At 44.1% G+C, this 18,709-nt stretch overlaps 1 protein-coding gene across 2 annotated transcripts in view; it reads right to left on the reverse strand.

Moving 5' to 3' along the window:
- Positions 1-13,398: 13,398 nt before the first annotated feature.
- The window catches only part of Mamo (zinc finger protein 628-like), a 110,187-nt gene continuing 104,876 nt past the window's right edge, over positions 13,399-18,709 (reverse strand). For both annotated transcript variants that reach the window (XM_076790905.1, XM_076790904.1), the window contains exon 4: positions 13,399-14,508. In XM_076790905.1, coding sequence (XP_076647020.1) covers positions 13,450-14,508 — 1,059 coding nt within the window. In that variant the 3' untranslated portion in view covers positions 13,399-13,449. The remainder of the gene's footprint in view (positions 14,509-18,709) is intronic.

Consider the following 18,709-nt stretch of genomic DNA (forward strand, 5'->3'; position numbering starts at 1 on the left):
CTGAAGAAACATCCTGATGGGTGTCCCACGGAAGTTCTACGGGATCGATGAAACCGATCGACGAATTATCCGTTTGTTTTTCATCGTTTCGATCTCGCGATTCCGCTGAATACATTTCGCGCTAATGCGAGGGTTTTTGCGGCGCAATCGCAAAAGAGTTATCGGGAAAATCTTCTCAGCTTTTGTATTTTCAGACCGGATCGGTTAACCCGGCCGATTTTATCACTCCGGTTTGACAAGTCGGAAAAGTGCGATCGTATTTTCCACGGTTCGACTCCGCTTCGTCGAAGAATTATATTTAGCCATCGACCTGGCCGACGGGGTTTCGTTGTTTTTCTTTTTTATTTTGCCTTGTGCGAATATCCCCGTGCGAGATTGAACATCATTATTACAACGACGCGACAAGCGCAAAAAGCAATTATTCGATAGAAATACTTACGATTTTTCGACAGATCGAAAGTTCCATTGAAAAGATCGTCGCGATCACCGGGTAATACTCTAAAACATTAGAATCACGTTCGCTAGAAATGATTGTTCGTTACAACACATTACCCTCCGGACGTGTTATTAACTAACGCTTGATCACAGTAAATTAAATCGTTCATTCTTGCGGCGGGTAATAAAAGTCAGTTGAAACTCGAGGCTGCGCTAAAATATCACAAGTTGTAATGGCTGTTATAAAGTATTATCACTGTTGCTGTCGTTATCACTAGTTCGTATATTTATATATAAGAAAAATATATTGTTAAGCTTCGATCGATATTACACGTACGATGTGACGCCAAGCGGTTGAAACGAAGTTTCACCTCGATTCGGAAAATCGATCGGAACGATCCGTCGCGGAACTGAAATTTGAAAATGTTTTCCCGCGAAATTAGATTTCTTGGAAAGTTTTGAAATTAATTCTACGATGCTTAACACTTTGCTACTTTCGTTTGACCGGAAACGTCGATTTCGCGTTCGTTGTTAAAAGTCTGAAATCCAACGTACTGCGTGCAAATTTCATTAACGCGCGCAAACAAATATATTATATCATTTGTTCAACAGAATTATCGTTTCTTTCGTTATGTACATTTGGTTCCATCGTCGACCGTGACAACATATTTGCAATAGCAACGATTTACAAAAAACTAAACCGCGTTGTATTATATCGACGGTCAATTTTACGGCTGGCTTCCGCTTCGAGCGCGGAAAGTTTATATTTATCCTTCGGCATTGGTCGTGTAAATTCCGAACGGTTTATTAATATTTATCCGTAAATACGTATGTATGTATGTATGTATGTATGTATCGAGAGAGTTCACTTAAAGTGTTAAATTTCCGCGATAGGAACTGGTAACACATCATTGCTGATTCGAAAACTGTCAATAGAATAAAAAAGGGGTACGTAAACGATGTGTAAGTGAATATAAAAAATATATCTTTCAAATATTATGATTAAACTGACCTAACTCACCTACTTGTCGCCTCGGCTGAATAGTCTAGCTATACTGAATATACATATTTCGTCTTACACCGATATCACAGATTAGAAAATATTTTTACAGGAAAGAGAGCGCCGCCTAGTTGCAATTATTCGTCCCGCAACTACCCCCACCCCGACGCTTCTTAACGAAGTGAACATGTTTAAGAAACGATCGTCTGTGTTTGGAGAAGTATGATTCTTTCGTATCGATAAAATCGTTGAGCGTAGTTAACCGATTCTGGAAAAGAAACTATAACAGAATCTGTCTACGGTCACAGTTTTGAGAAAATTATTTGTTTTTGACATGTGCGAACAAAATGAATATTGCTCTTGTGATTGCCAATGTCTATTTTCTTAGAAAATCGTGCAACCCTTTCTTCGTGTTTTGTTATTTGAACAGCCCAGCTAATTTTCTGAATTGACGAATGCTTCTTCCATCAGAAAAGAAAACACGTTCAATCGCATGTTACGAAACTCGGTAGAATCGTCGCGAATTATCAAATTATTCGGACCTGATTTGTTCCAAGGTACCGTTTCTATCGAATCGCTAACTTAACAAACACTATGAACGCATTTATGTACCAGAGAGCGGACCAGAGCACTGTACCACGACTAACAGTGGTCTTTCCTTAGGAAAGAAAACTATACACGCACGGTATATACATAATATATATATATGTATATATATATATACAGACACACCGAACTAATTATTATTTCTAATTCGAGACAGGCGACATGTCTTCAACCCCAAACAACGGAACTTCCGAAGAAGTCACAATTTCTGCGTGTTCACCGAGTTCCTTCCGACTCCCAGTTTCCGGTGTATGAATTATTCATTCGAAATTTGAATAATAAGAGATCTCTGTAAAATCTCTGTGAATATCGAACGAACGTAAGAACCTATGCCCATCGTTTCGGAGAAATTACGAAATTACGATTTCAATTGTTCCGTCAATGTACAATACGGTGTGGTGTCGCGTTTACGACTGAATCTCCCTTTTTCCATTGCGATCATTGTTTATAATCTTCACAAACTGTTGTGGCGTTCTTGGCGAGTTGTTAAACAGAGACAAATAAAGTACAATACTGTTGGATTGTTAACACTAGGTTTACGGAGAACTAAATATGACTATTTTACATTACTTTATAAAAATAACGTGAATGTATCGATCAAAGTTTGTAGCCATTTTTTAAATAATATATACCCAAAGAAATCAATTTGTTAAATAATTGGATGCATTTTTACAATCTCAATATTCGCAATTTAAAAATACTAGAATCCGTCATTTTGACGGGTCCCGTAAATCTAGTGAAGACTCCATAATTCACGGTAAGGTAGAGTGACTACGTTACCGACAAAATTAACCTCAAATGAGAATATTTTTCGCTGGGAAAAGGCTCATTCGAAAAAGGAAGGTTCAATCTAGCGCGTGAGCAATACGTTTCATACTTTCGAAAGGCGAAATACAAAGAAACAATCGCAGTAGTCTTCCACGCAGAATTCTACGGATTGTAAAATAGAAAATAAAGAGAAATATTTTTATAGAACGCTCGTAGTTATGTTCCCGCACTTTCTCTCGCGGGACGACCTAGGAAGTACAGCGTTTTCTCGATATATGTCAACAACACCAGCCAGCGACATATATCGTCCAGGTGAACGTCGTATTCGACCCATATTATGTTTACACTCGTCAGGCCTCTCGAGCGGTAGTGGGGATAGTTCTGCGACGTTTATCAGCCAGGTCGCGACATATATCGAGAGAAGACTGTAGTCGAAGACTCGTCGACTAGAATCGCTTCGGCAGGGTTGAAAATTCGGGCGAAACTCGGTGCCGCGGAATAAAACCAGGAAAAAACCCCCGGGAAAGAAATCCATAAAATATCCGGGGAAACAAATGTAAGTAGCATGAGTTCCAGGATCGGTACGGGCCAATCCTGGTCACGGAGTCGGTGCAGGAAACGTCAAGCGCAGTCGGGTCTTTCGTTGACAGAACGATTTGCAGCTTCCCTCGGCCGTCCATAACGCAGTAAATTCGGCGTGCGGTGTAAATGGAACGGCAGTGGGCGGACCGGGTGGCCACCATTATAAAAGCTAACAGAGGCATCAGGCGTCATGGAACTATTTTCCTTAATCCTTGGATCGCTTAATCGCGAGATCGCGAGATCGCGCGAGACGGACAACGAAACGGGTTCCTGTCGACACGTTTCAAACCCCAGGCCGGACGAGTCCGGCGCAAATGAAAAAGTCTCGTCTCTTTTCACCCCTTCCCTCCCTCGTTCCTCCCAATTCACCCCCCACCCCTCCCCCCGTAACATCCACTGATCTCCTACGGCACGTGAACGCGTGCTACGTCGTTTCCCCCGGGTGTTCGTTTCTTTGAAACTCGTTGACATTCGTTGGACATGTTCTTTGTTTATTAGTTACTGCTTTTTTTTTTCGTCGTTTTCCCTTAATTTTCTCTCCCTCGCCCTTTTTCGTTTTCTTCCGAAAATCGTCGCGGCTCTCGCCCCTTGTCGAACGTCGGGGACGAGTCCGCGTTTGAGTCGACGATTGAAACTTACAGCCTTAATCGACAGGACTATGAATACGTTAATTAATCGACTAAACTATGGCAGCGCCGGACCGGCTCGCGTTCCAGAGAGAAACTTTCGCTCCCTCTGTTCCTGCTGGTCGATGAGTCCCGTGGCGGTTCTTCTAGTATTTTTTCTTTGGCACCGTGAACCATCCCCCGTTCCCCCATCGATCATCCCTTATCTGTTCCCGAGCCGGGCCGGGCTGCGACCCCTTATATCTCTTAAGTAGCACCTTCGTTATTCGACTTCGTTTCAACGAATGCGCGTGCACACAGCAGCGAGTGCGTCGTTAATTACTAGCTAGGGACTAAACATTTTGACGGAAATCGGGGGTGTGGGACTGGTCTCGCGAGCGGGCCGGAAGCGTTTTCTCGGCCCGGCTCCTTCTGTTGTTCCTCGTCCCGGACGGTCTCGCGAGATTCTCTTCGGCGCGTGTTCTCCGACGTGCATCGAAACGCTCGTCTGCCTACGTCCGACGTAATTGTACGCTCTCCCGGGGAACGGGCGAACGGAGTTCTTAGGCGGAGTTTCCCCTCCGTGTGGAACTCATGCGAGCGAAGCGTCGAGTAGAACTTGCTACGAAACCGCAGCCGATCGAGAACGCTCAACCCTTTTCTGCTCGACATGCCGCGACAACAATGCTCTCGAGCTACTGCGAATTCTCGATATATGTCAGCAACACCGGGCCTTGCCGGCGTCGTGTATCGTACAGGAGGCATACTCGAGCCCTGTTATGTTTACACTCGGCGTCCGAATCCTCTCGAGGTTCGTGGCCCCTTATGCTAGTCGGTAGTGGGGATTATTCCACGACGTTTGTCGTCCAGGCCTCGGCGACATATATAGAGAAATCACAGTAATTGATTCCGGATCGAAAAATCCTGTCGACCTTCCTGCTGCCTTGCACGAAATAATACTGACCCCCGGAAACCTCTTTAAAGGCAATTATTTACGGAATAAATCAAAATTTGTAAAGGCAATTATTTACAGAATAAATCAAAATTTTTAAAGGCAATTATTTACAGAATAAATCAAAACTTTTAAAGGCGATTATTTGCAGAATAAATCAAAACCTTTAAAGGCGATTATTTACAGAATAAATCAAAACCTTTAAAGGCGATTATTTACGGAATAAATCAAAACCTTTAAAGTCAATTATTCGCAGAATAAATCAAAACCTTAATAATTCCCGTTTTCTCTAAATGTTCACACCCTTTGCACTCGATGCTATTAGGTTGTCCCCAGAAGCTTCTTTCGCAATATACACATTTAATATTGTTAAATAACGCCTGTTTGCGAATGTTCCATTACTTCCTAAGCTTGCTCTCTCTCTGAACCCCGCCATTTGCTTTCTTAACCCCTTGCACTAGGATTTATTTTACGGTTTCAGTGATTAAAAATTTTTTATATTTTGTAATTTCCTACAAAAAGGAGAGAATTTATATTCATTATACATCTGTATGTTCTTCAGTAGCTGTACATTAACAACATCGAAATAGAATTTTATTTTGGTTTCAAGGAAATTAATAACATATATATTTATTAGACTCTATTCAGAATCTTCATCACGAGTATGACACGATATTGTTGGGCAAAGGGTTAAGCAACCACTCTGAATTTGCAACGTGCATGTAAATTGAAAACGAAACGAACTTTTCGGGAGAACCTAATATTTCAACTTCGGAGACAGGGACCAAAAATAACAGTTATTCTAAAATTTTCTACGATAAAAATCATGGATAATAAAAAGTTGATTATTATTGAAATTTAAGATGATCTACAGAAAAGATGAAGACAAAAATTCGAAGAAAATGATTAAAAAATATCGATTTTTATACTTTCTGGTTACAAATAACAGTTATTAGTGTTCCGTTCAGAGAAACCGTATATTGACTAGTTATTAAATACAGAGATGCAATAATGTAGCAATTTTTAGTGGTGCTTCAGAGAGATCGATCGAGTGCAAAGGGTTGGAAGTGTTCGTACAATTTTCTGACTGTACATGGTCCGATTGCAGAAATTCTTTCTCAATTTACAAAGAGTATCAGACACCAAATATACTTCAAAAAAGGACAATTGTGCTGCTGAAAGAAGCTTGAATCACTCGAATACAGACGCAAATTTCATGGCTCGATACGAGCAGAAGTAAAACCGAGACCGACAGAATTATTTCGCCGGGAACATGCGATACACTCTTCCAAAATACAAAGAGACAAAACCGAGTGAAATCATTGCAAAAATTGCCCGCGTTTAAATAACGCGAGTGTCGGGGTTTAAATAACGCGGGCGGCAAATCGAGCGCGAACGGTTGAAATCGAACACGTTGCCCGATCGGTTCGAAATTTGAGCAAAATCGCGGAACCGCAGGCTCCGCGGAAAAAACGAGGAAACAGCGTACAAGAATAAAATATCTCGGTCGTGGGAAAATCCTCCGTGGCCCGTTGTCCCGAGATCGCGACGATCCCGTCGACGTCGTTTCCGGTTTCGAATCGGACTTCGCCGGGGACACGAAACGATCGAGACTCGATCGAGCCTAGAGCCTGATCGATCGCCTGCGGTCGACGGTGGATCGGCGCAAGCTATGCGGTTAAAACTTTCACGAAAGTAAACGAGACTTGGCACTGGGACGGCACGTTTGCAACAATTATCGTTTGTAGGTCTCACATCACTTATCCTTATTTAATCGCTATTTTAGAAGACGGAGTAACGCGCCGATCGATGCGCCGCCGGTCCACTGGAGATCGATCAGCTCGTTTGCCGATATCGGAACATCGTTGCGAATCAAATGATTCAAAGGGCGAGTCTGAAAGGAAACCACGCCGCACATTCGCCGAATTCAATCAAGATTTTCGAGGGGTTCTTAAAATATTTCGCGCATGTGGTTCTATAGGCCATCGCGCACCTCGAGGGGGTGAGATCAGCCCTTAAAGTCGACGCTGAGAGACGTGCACTTTCGACCTTTGTTTCAAGCGAATAAAACGAAATGCGACGAGATAGCTATTTGCTATTAAAAATATTAAAGATCATTTTATAGCGACGCTATCTCCCAGAATAGTTTGCAAGAGATTCAACTATACAAGGTTTCCACTAAACATTTTTCTTCTTAACATTGAACACTGTTTAACACTAGGTTTACGGAGCACTAAAAGTGAGTATTTTACATTACTTTATAAAAATGAAAAGAATGTGTCTATTCAAGTTTTTAGCCATTTTTAAAATAATATATACCCAAAGAAATAAATTCGTTGAGTAATTCCACGTAGATGGATCTTCACAATCTCAATAACCGTAAATTAAGAATATTAGAACCCGTTTTGACCCATTTTGACGGGTCCCGTAAAACTAGTGTTAAACTAGTTCAATACAAAAACGTTGGAAAACAGCAAGATTAGGGTGAGAGATTCAAATATCCGCTGAAAGTTAAGTGAAGGTGAAGTGAAAGTTGGAGTTAAGTTAAGCGGTGTTGTTAACTTGCGTTGTTGTGTTCACCGAATACTCGCTGAAACTATTCTTTCCACTCTAACACGATAGTTCGTAGGATGTTCGAACAAATACGTTTTCGTTAATTAATCCTCGCTGAAACCATTCCTCTAATTGAAACATTTCTCTAATTCAAGCAATCCGTATCTTCTCTAAAACAGTTCCACAACCGGAAGAACAATAATTTGTAAGATATTCAACCAAACACGTTTTCCGCTCTTAACATTGAACACTGTTTAGTGCAATACAAAAACGTTGGAAAACAGCGAAATTAGGGTAAGGGATTCGAATATTCTCAGAAACTATTCTTTCAACTCTAACACGATAGTTCGTAGGGACTAATACGTTTTCCAAGAGCGAAGGATTAGGGCTGCTAGATTTTCAAATCCTGATCTTCGCTGAAACAATTCCCCTAATTGAAACGTTTCTCTAATTCAAAAAATCCATATCTTCGCTAAAACAGTTCCACAACCGGAAGAACAATAATTTGTAAGATATTCAACCAAACACGTTTTCCGCTCTTAACATTGAACACTGTTTAGTTCAATACATAAACGTTGGAAAACAGCGAAATTAGGGTAAGGGATTCGAATATTCTCAGAAACTATTCTTTCAACTCTAACACGATAGTTCGTAGGGACTAATACGTTTTCCAAGTGCGAAGGATTAGGGCTGCTAGATTTCCAAATCCTGATCTTCGCTGAAACCACTCCTCTAATTGCAACATTTCAGAAATCAATATCTTCGCTAAAAACAGTTGCACAGTCGGAAGAACAACAATTTGTAAGATATTCAACCGAGCACGTTTTCCATCGTCAGCTTCGCAGGCTGCCTCGCACCAAGTTCGATGCGCGCGCGGGCCGATAGCAAAATGTGTCAAATATTTTCGCAAGAGCTACATCCCCCTCTCCTCCCGGCAAAGTTTCATTAAATTCGTCGGGTGTCACCTCGGCGTGTTTCCTCGTCGGCTGGCTCGTAAGCTCGAACCGGGCAAACCGGAAGTTATCGACCGGGCCGGATCGCGATCTCGTGGTTCGACGTGTGGAACGAGGAACGACGCAGACGTGGGCTGGGAATACTCGTCGACGATCCTGCGGATTTCGACGTGTCGGGGGTTCGCTCAGGACCAGAGAGAGACACGCGATCGCTTACGAAACCAGTCCCAAGAGAATGAGCCGGCACTCTCGTTCTGCGCTCGCGCATTTACTGGACAATGTATCATTATCGCGTCCATGCACAGGGTGTCCCGCAGATAACGCTGCCACCGTCGAATACTTAATTTTACGGGAACAAGTCGGAAATATGCAATATCTCCTCTTCTTCTCGTCTTCGATGCGGTTTCTGTCGAAATCAGTTCAACCACAACGCAATAACTCTCAACTAGTAAAATGGCGTACGGTATAGCTCAGTTTCGTCCTTGGAGAACAACACTTGAACGCTAAAATATTCAGAACAAAATAACGTCACCGAACTGTTCCTTACAAGAAACATTGCATCGCTTAGAAAAGTCGATTTTCTCGAGGAAACAAATTGCGTTTCGTATTTTCGACTTATCTGTTCACGGGGAGCTGCCGGTATCCCCGGGACTCTCTGTGCAGGTGCACGCGTACCGGAGATATACACATACATAGATTCATATATGTATATACACGTGTAGACAGCAGAACGTGGACAGTAACTGAGAACAGAGGCTCGAAGGACCGTATAGACTGTGCAACAAGACGCTAGTTCGCGGCTCCCGGCGAGACAACCGAAATCGCTTTGTCAAGTGTTTTCCTTCCGTCTCTTCCTCTTGTACAGCTCTCGTATTGTAGCAACGAAAATAGACGCTTTATTGCTCTGTCGCGTTAAAAAAGTGTACGGGGGCTTCGAAGGCACCGGCGACGCTCCCGAATAAACGGCGGCGCCATGGACGACTGGTCCTCCGTTCGATACCAACGTCGGATACGCGTCGGCGTTCGTCTTCCTCGAGGAAGTCGATCCTATCGGTTATCCACCCCAGCGCACGGGTGGAACGGTTGCTGGCGAGCTATCCTTCGGGAACTCCTTCGTTTAACCTTCTACAGTAGTGCACGGTTAAGTGTCCGCAGTCTCGGACCGAACGTGGACACTTAAGTGGGGATGCGAATTCGACTTGTCAGTATCGCCGGATCAAGACTTGTCCCCCACTCTACCCTTCCCCTTCTACGACTTTATTCCCCCACTTTGTGTCCCTTAGAAAATTCAAGAAAAATCGAGGGTGATAAACAATGATTCGTATTATTGTTCGAGTAAATAATGAATTAGTACTAAATAGAGAGAACGACTTGTTACGAATGATGGATAATTATTCTCCGAATAAAATACCCGACTAAACCAAGTGTGTTTGGACGATTATTCTGGATAAATATTTATTCGGAACAATTCGAATAATGTCCAACTCCGGTTCCAGATAGTGGGGAAATCATGTATAGTCCCGAGTGACGTCGCGTCAAGCTATAGTGTAGTCTATCCCAGATAGTGACGTCGCGATTCGTGCCGAGGGTGGGGATCCTATCACGAGCCTGCAATAGGGATCGTGACGTCACTAGTTACTCTCTCTCTCTCTCTCTCTCTCTCTCTCTCTCTCTATTGACGGGACAGTACTCGGAAAGTGACGTCATGTATATTGCCTTGGAGTGAATATTTTGCTCCCACTTTTTTGGAATTGGAGAGGGACAGCGACCGGAAATGTAAGTGTGCAAAAGACGATTAGGGGACGATTAGGGGTGCACTACTGTACTTGTAACGCCTATGTCAACCGCCGATTGTTAACTTGACAATCCTGTTCGGTATCGCTTTTTTGGAACTCTTTATTTTCAACCTTTTCTTTTTTATGTGGAGGTAATCCCTCAATCTGATCATGTTTTTCACTGATTCTGAGGAAACAGTATGCTGCGGATATCATTTTGTTCCTTGTGAACGAGACGAAGCTTGCCTCTAGCTTACTGCATCACATTTTTTAATTTTCAAAGAAGGAATTTACAAAATAAATTATTTGTTCTTTTTATCCTGCTGATTTTTCACCATTCTGTTGGTTTGACACCAATTAATCCGTATAGTTTCACTATATATTTTTATGCTTTAACTGTAAATTAATTTATAGTCGTACAAGAAAGTAGTAATCTGTAGCAATTGTGCCATTTGCCAACAAGAAAGTTCAACAAATTCTGAAAACTAATCCCAGGTTATTGAGGTTAAGTTGGTAAAATAAGGGACGGTTGATTCAATCGTAATTCTTTCATTGAATTCAGTCATAGTGTTCATATTGTAGATGTAACTCCATATTGCATTCATGCTGATTGCTGTGAAATATTTGGCACGTCCATTTTGTAGTTTGGATATTTGTCTAATTATATCTCCGGATGTGATTCAAGTTAGAAATTCACTATAGTTAACGAGTTGATATTATCATTGCTATTTGCACAAATAAATGTAGTTGTTTGTATCTTTCACTTGTTTCATATCCTCGAAACAATCCTATTATTCTTTCAGTTTTTCTGTTTCACAGTTCCTGTAATTCAGCAGTTTTCCTTCCAAAGTTCTGTACTTTTGGAAAACGTGATTGAAATCGACTGTATAAACCTTTGACGGGTTTGCTTTGGCATAGTTTCTGCGAAGACTCCATGTATGTTCTCGTGAGAAATTCTTAGGTTTTGATTCTTAGTTTTGACGATAGCTATGTCGTCTCCATATCGTTAACACTAAACGCCGAAAGTGAACAATTTGTGTTACGAAAATGTGTTTGTAACAAATCATCTCATAAAAATGTACAGATCAAAATCAAGATTTCGCACAATTTTTACGGTAACACGTGCTCGAATAAAATTTATTTAATCTGTTCCCAAGAAAATTGTTTCCTATTTATAGTTCCCATGATCGTAGAACACGTAACACGACAGCTGTGCGTTTAACAATTAAATGTCGCACGAATCTGCATTTTACGAAGCCAAAAAGAAAAAAAGAATTAAAAACCGATCATTATACTAGGTTTCTGCTTGTACATTATACTCGGTTTCTGCAAACTGTTTTTGATGTTCACTGCGAACGTTATTCACGTTATTACTTCAATCGCCAATTAAAACGTATTTTGCAGGAAGAAAACGAATTCGACGGATTCACCTAAGAATATCTCACGATAACGAAGCTATTGTCCGGACAAGAAGTCCCGCGAGAGTTAGGCTTTGGCAATGCTTAGGCTTTGACGTCACACGCTGCATAGTACGTGTCACCGCTCTAGCCAATAGAGCACCAGGAGGCGTGTCTCTTGACCAATCAGCTCCGCATTCCCTTCACGGACCTTCTTGCGCGACGCGCACAGTACACGATACGTTGACAGAATCGTGCACACCGTCATAGGAGCATCGTTCAAGTCCGTCGAACTCCCCTGAAGAATCTCCGTGCAATCTTTTTCCCGGAGATCGATAACCGGTGGCTTATTCTCGCGTGACACGAACGTCAAATCGATGCCAGGTTTATTCTAATAAAAAGGCGAAGTTCCCCGAAACGGAGCTCGTCTCGCAGCAACCGCCGACGACTTCCCCGAGGAAGAGAAACTTACGACGCTTACGAGTCTGCATGGCGTACAGTGAAATCATCGTTGTTGCACACAATATACAACCCGCGTCGAGTACGCTGACAGCTGATAGCGCACGTTACGATTATATATCGGTGTTCGATTACGCGCGAAAAAGGACAACAACAACCGGAAAAGAAAAGAAAAGAAAACACAATAATAAAGAAAGTAACCGGCAAAACCGTGTCCCACGTTCGCACCTTGTGATCTCGCGGCAGCGAGCTTTCTACTCGTTTGTAATTAAATCCGTTTGCTGCCGTCCCGTAACCTCCCGGCGAGCTTCTCTTCATAGTTTAGGCAACGTATCGCGAGGGAACGATAAACGTGGACACACGGCTTCGCGTTTGTCTGTAACGCGTTCTTTGGTTTCGACTCCTTATCACAAGTTAGTTTCGTTAACGTTACGTAGAAACCTTACTCTCCGTTCGTCTATCATCTTCTCTTCTCGTCGTCCTCCTCCTCCTCCTCGTTGCACTCCCATCTCTCTTCTCGTTGCTAGCTCGCGAGCGGGTGCGTTCGTGGTAACGCGAGATCCTCGCGTTTCGATGCCGGGCGAAAGCCAGCCACGTGTTACACCGTCCTCGTCTTCGTCCTCGTCTTCGTCTTCGTCTTCGTCGTCGTCCTCCTCGTCGTTTCATTCTTTCTCCGTAATTGACTCGTCTCTCGGTGGGCCAACGGCTGTGGATGGATGCGCGGTTCTCGTCTTTCTCGTCGCAGTTCGAGGCGTTCCCCACCCCTCACTCCCCCGGGAGGCGAGGGGGAAGAACGCGCGGAAATGTTCCGAGTTCGACGACCTCCGAGGGGCGGTTTCCTCGCGAGAAAATTTCTAATCGGATCACACGGCTCGGAAACACTCCGTCCTCGGTTCGGGGGGAATCGTTGATTCCCGGGGAACCGTTCGACCTTGCAAGGACGAAGCGGAGAAGCCGATCTTCGGAAACCGCCCCCACGTTCTTGGACGTTCTCGATGTTGCGTCGTAGGTAATCTCCTACCTCGATCAGAGCGATGCCTCCCTGTGCTCCATTACTTTCGACGGTATTGTTCAATGTTGGATCTATAAGCGTGTGAAACGATTCGTTGTCTGTCGAACGAACCCCGGCGAGCGGAGCCCTCGACGCGTCCACGGTTCTACAATCTCCTTGTACAAACTGGAAACCATGAGAATAGAAAATCTAGTCCGAGCCGCGGGCGTCGAGGGTTTGCCCGCTGGGGCAACCGTCCGGTCTGAGTTCGCAATACCGATAATAAGCGCGCGGGAGGTACAGGCATCGCGCCGACTTAGAAGACGCATCAAGAATTACCAAGAATGTCTCGGAACCGTGCCCCGAACCGCTTTCAGCGCTGGTGTATGTGCGTGGTCAGGTGTTTGGACAGGTAGTCGGCCCTGGCGAAACATTTGCCGCACATCTCGCAGTGGTAGGGCCTCTCGCCGGTGTGTATGCGTAGGTGCCTGGTGAGATCGCTCTTGCCGCCGAACGCTCGGCCGCAGAACAGACAAACGAACGGTCGTTCGCCGGTGTGCTTGCGCACGTGTAGCTTCAGGTTCTCTTTGGAGCGGACGCACTTACCGCAAAACGGACAGGCGAATCGGCGTTCGCGCCTGTCGACCTCGTGGCTGTTTCTACCAAGGCTGATCACCGCTTCGGTCGGCTCCGGTCGGTCGTCGTCGACGGCGTTGTCGTCGACGTCGCCAACCTCGCTCGCGCTACCACCGCCTGCGGAACTTCTCTCGTTGACGACCGGCGCCTCCGTGATCTGGACCTCGACAGCGTCGCCAGGATTCTCCTGGACGCTCGCCGTCTCCGACATGCTCTCCTCGCGCGCGTTCTCGGCGAACGTGCCACGCGTTGTCTCCTCCTCGCCCGGGTTGGTGGTGGTGTCGCTGCCGGTCTCGACTTGGGACGGTTCACCGGTGCTGGACACTTGGTCGCTACGCTCCGCAGCCGCAGAGACCACCATCGCGCCGCTCTGCGACTCCGGCACGCGTGGCAACCGCTCCAGCGCGTGGTTCAGCCGGTGTTTCTTGAACGACTTCAGATACCTGAACTGCATGCCGCAGACGTCGCAGGTGAACAGCTTGTCGGCCGGCAAACGGGCACGGTGGTTCTGCTCTCTGTGTTTCACGTAGGAGGAACGGTAGCGGTAACGCTGGCCGCATTGCTCGCAGGTGAACGGTCTGTTGTCGCTCGCCTGGCCTGCGTGCTGCAGTAACGCGTGCCGTTCCAACAGCCAGGGGGAAGGAAACGTCGCCAAACAGACGCCGCATCGACGCGTCAATCCCGCCAGACCGGCGAAACCGCCGTGACCTAACAGAGAACCGCATCCGCCGCTGCCGCCCGACCGCTCCACCAAGGCGCCCCAACCGCCAGCCTCCAGACCGAGGGCCAGCGACACCTGAAACGATCGGGGATCGTTAGACGGAAACGGAAACACGTCGACCGGGCCCCCTCTTCTTCTTCTCTCCGTATACCACGATTTTTTGTTCGGTTACCGGTTATCCAATCAAACCGTTCACCTTTTCAAGCACAGTCGCTCACAGTGAATAATCGTAGGAGAGAATGGGCTACAGCGATTTCTCTGTACAGGGTGTAACAAAATTTAGTGTCATGGTTTTGGCAGATGGTTGTACACCTTCGGATCGGTGGAGATTTGTTGAAGGAAATTGCCGCAAAATTGACTGCCCTTGCAATTCAAGGTCAAATTTTTTTATGCTTGTATCGAATTCTACTCGCCATGGGGACCAAACTTGTCAAATGAACCGTAGGTCGCAACTCAACCGTTCTCTTATAAAACAATGTTAAATATTTTAACGTCGTCTTCCGGTCCTCGGGTTTCTCATTCTTTGCCATGGAATAGAACCATCAAGGTTTATCGCCCTTAAGGGGGCCGGCATGGTTTGAAATCCATATACGTATGCAAGGGTCAAAATCTAGACAAACTGCCGCTTCAATATTGCAATGAGCAGTTTAGAAGTGGTCAATTGTGTTTCCTAAAAGTCCAATCTACGTCTGTATGGAGCCCAAATTGCGAATTTTAATATTTGAGTTGAAATATTTAACATTGTTTCTAGTAGGAGTATCCCCCAACTAGCCCCGCAACCGCCATGGAGCAGTCACGTGACGCGTTTCCGTCGTGTCCGCGTCACAATGTCACGTGTCTACTCCGGTAACGAGTGAGAGGGGGTAACTCCATTCCCCTCGATTTCTCCTATCTGGCCACACTGCTCCCAGCACACTCACTTGACTCTACGTCTGTGCTGCGTAATCACGTGACACATCTATCTATACGCACTACGCACTTGGCCCAACGAGACGAATCGGTAAAGGTAAACAAATATGCCAGAAATAGTTAAATAATTAGCAAAGGACGCAAGCTGGTGTTTTGTTTATCCACACTGACTCGATTCGTTCGATCTAGTATAAGGCCCAGTGTAGTCACTTACACACTCACATGCTCATACCTACGAGGTAGGGGAACCGCAAGAGCAATGGTGGGAGTAGTGCAGCGACAGTGGGGAAGATGTTGCCCAGGTCAGATCTACAGGGTGATTCACGGTAAACAGAACACCTAAATGTCTCCATTAGGATTGCGGATGGAAGAAAATGTTACAGAGGGAAGCTGTACTGTTTGAGGAGACGGCATATGATGATATAATAAGTTTTCTGATTGTTGCTGTATTCAAGGTCTTTTGAATCACCCGGTATATTAAAACGGTAAAACTAGTCCGATTTAAATCGTGTTTGGACTCATTTTAGTCGGAAGAATCTCAGCCATCCATTGGTGCTACAACTATGAAGGTAAGACGACAATGTGCATCTCTGTAATTTGATGGAGTTTCGCTAGTAAAATTGTTTATTAATGTTTGGAAATGATGCTTCGTACGAGAACATGTTAGTTTCATTTAAATACTGCAGTCAGTAGTCAACCTTTATACGCCGGAACTTTGAGCATTACCTATTACCATAATATTCCTTTTTTTTAATAAAATGGTAGTTGCTCGACGATTCATTCATACCGTTATAATCAGAAACGAAACTGACGAATCAAATTTTATCTTGGATTTTTCTTAAATGTTCCTACAAGATTGTTGACATAAAGTATGTTTATCAAAGAAATAACAAGTGTAATATCATTGAAATATTTACCTAGTACAGTTTAGCGTAGACTATTCTTTGCTAAACAACGTTCCAAAACAAAGTTTTGGAGTAGTGAATAATTTAAGAAATAAACTTCTACGTATCGAAAGATTAAATCGTAATGTACAACAAAAGTGTATACAATTTGAACACCAAGATTCCGTGCAAAATAAATTTTCATAGATTGAATGACACTAGCAATAATATTATACACATGCATCGAAGAGTCTAAACATTTTGCAAAACCACAGTGCAAGCGTGCAACACGTAACTCTACAAATAGACACAGTGACGAACGTGCTTTGAAAGTAGATAAAACTTACCGGCAAAGAATTCCTTGAATTTAGCCACGGTAACTGACCTAGCAGTGTAACGTGATCTTCAGATTATGCGATAACGTTCAAACGGAAAAAACAGATAACAGTTGATCAGTAATCAATAAAGAACCACGCGTACACCAGAGGGAACGAAAGACTAAAACGGAATGATAGAAGAAGGAATCAATTTAAGCAAGCCGTGGACTATTCTACAACCCCTCTCGAACAACAGGTGGGGAAGAACGAGACACCAGACATCAGGTTCAATCACCTATTGTTAACACAAACAGTTTGCAGCTTTTATTTCACAAATCGTTAATTTACAACTATGATATGCATTCGTTCGCCTAAGAACCGAAATGAAAAACTGTCATTTTACACGAAACAAGGCGTTATTTATCCATAATGATCGGAACGCGTATCAACGTGGTGAGAGTTACGGACAAAGTCATTTCTCAGGCATTGTCTCGTCGAGATCCTCGAGATATTCGCACCTGGAGACATTTTCAAAATCACATGCCGCGATGCTGACAACATTCCGTTCTCTTCTATCGACAGGCTCTCTCTCTCTCTCTCTCTTTCTCTCTTTCTCTCTCTCTCTCTCGTCAAACCTTACGCTACAACTCGGGACCAGCAAGATGGACGAATGATTCGCCTCAATGATTTCCTGTTCGAATCACCGTCCATCTCGCCAGTTCGCGAGACTCCCAGCTGATTCCAGCTCGACTCGTACATACGGGTCCGGAACTAATAGCAAAATTACTCATTCGCACGTTTCATCTATTCTCCGTTGTTTCTCTCTTTCGCACAGAAATCGTAGCACGAACGCGTCATCGAGCACCAAGGGAGGACACGTTTCTACGGTGGTTTGCGGCGCACACGAGCACGAGAAGGACATCGTCCTTCCTCGTTCAACGACTGCTTTCGCTGACGTTCGCGCAACAACCGAGGGACGATCGTCGAACACCTTCCGCGATCGATGGATCGCGCGCGGAGTCACCGCTCGGAACAGTCCGGACTCAGCCTGATCCTCGAGAGAAAAGTAACCGTGCCAGCTTGCACGGTTACTCACGACCTTGGAAATATTTGTTACGTTGCTCGAAAATGTTCGTTTTGCAGGCATAGTGAAAAAAGCAACGGCGAGCTTTCGATTCTCAGCAAAAAGTTACAGGATCCCTGGTGTCACTACCCCCGAGGAAATCTGTGCAATCTGGGACTTCACAAATATTTATTTTTCTAATCTAACTTTGGTTATTAGTAACTTACGGAATGAAAGTAACGAATGATTCGAGGATGGTGTTGACAACGTTTTTCTCATAGCACCCATTGTCGTATCCAGACTGCGGACTTTATGACAAAATCAGAACGTCGAATGCAAAATTGTTTTCAAACTCAATTTTGTTAATAAAGGGGATACGTGTCTATGCAGCTCCTGTGTCATGTATTGGTACACAGTTTTCATTTCGCATAAAAATCCGCAGTCATATTCTTCAAGGTAGAGACAATAAAGAAACAGATTATTTAACATCATCCTAAACTGTCGCCAACTGCTCTATTCTATTTCTTCGACTACCAAGAATTCATTGACGATCAACAATTTCGACCGGACATCTTTCGCTAAAAGGTAGTAAATATTCAATGAAGAAAAGAAACGTACAATAACAAATTGTTTGACCCTCACGCACAGTTCAGGAAAGTGCTGAATAAAATGGCTCTCCAAATCGTGAACATTATACGTAATAGTGGTTCGCACACTTTTCGAATAAAAATCGATTACAAAAATTCCACTGTTTCATAGCTATGTCTGTTTCGTTCTATCTAGCCACTTCTTCACTTTCTTCACAAACGAGCGTGCGAGCGCGTCAATTTCTACGAGAAAAGAATGTGACTAAAACCGAGGATCTGTCGATGAAAGGACGTTGGCCGAACAAATATTTCCAGTATGCTCGGTGACCCATGTTCGTAGTTATGCTAATCAACGTTTCACCGATCGCTGGACTGCGGATCTAAAATGACAAGATGGAACACGAAAGAGGAAAAGATAACACTGCTCTGCTACTTCGCTAAAACGATTCACGGACAACAAGCAACTGTCTACTTAATTCCTGTTCCTCGCAGGGACAGTTTACTCCGCGCAATAAA

This window comes from Halictus rubicundus, chromosome 7 (assembly GCF_050948215.1).
Source record: "Halictus rubicundus isolate RS-2024b chromosome 7, iyHalRubi1_principal, whole genome shotgun sequence".
In the NCBI taxonomy this organism is placed as follows: Eukaryota; Metazoa; Arthropoda; class Insecta; order Hymenoptera; family Halictidae; genus Halictus; species Halictus rubicundus.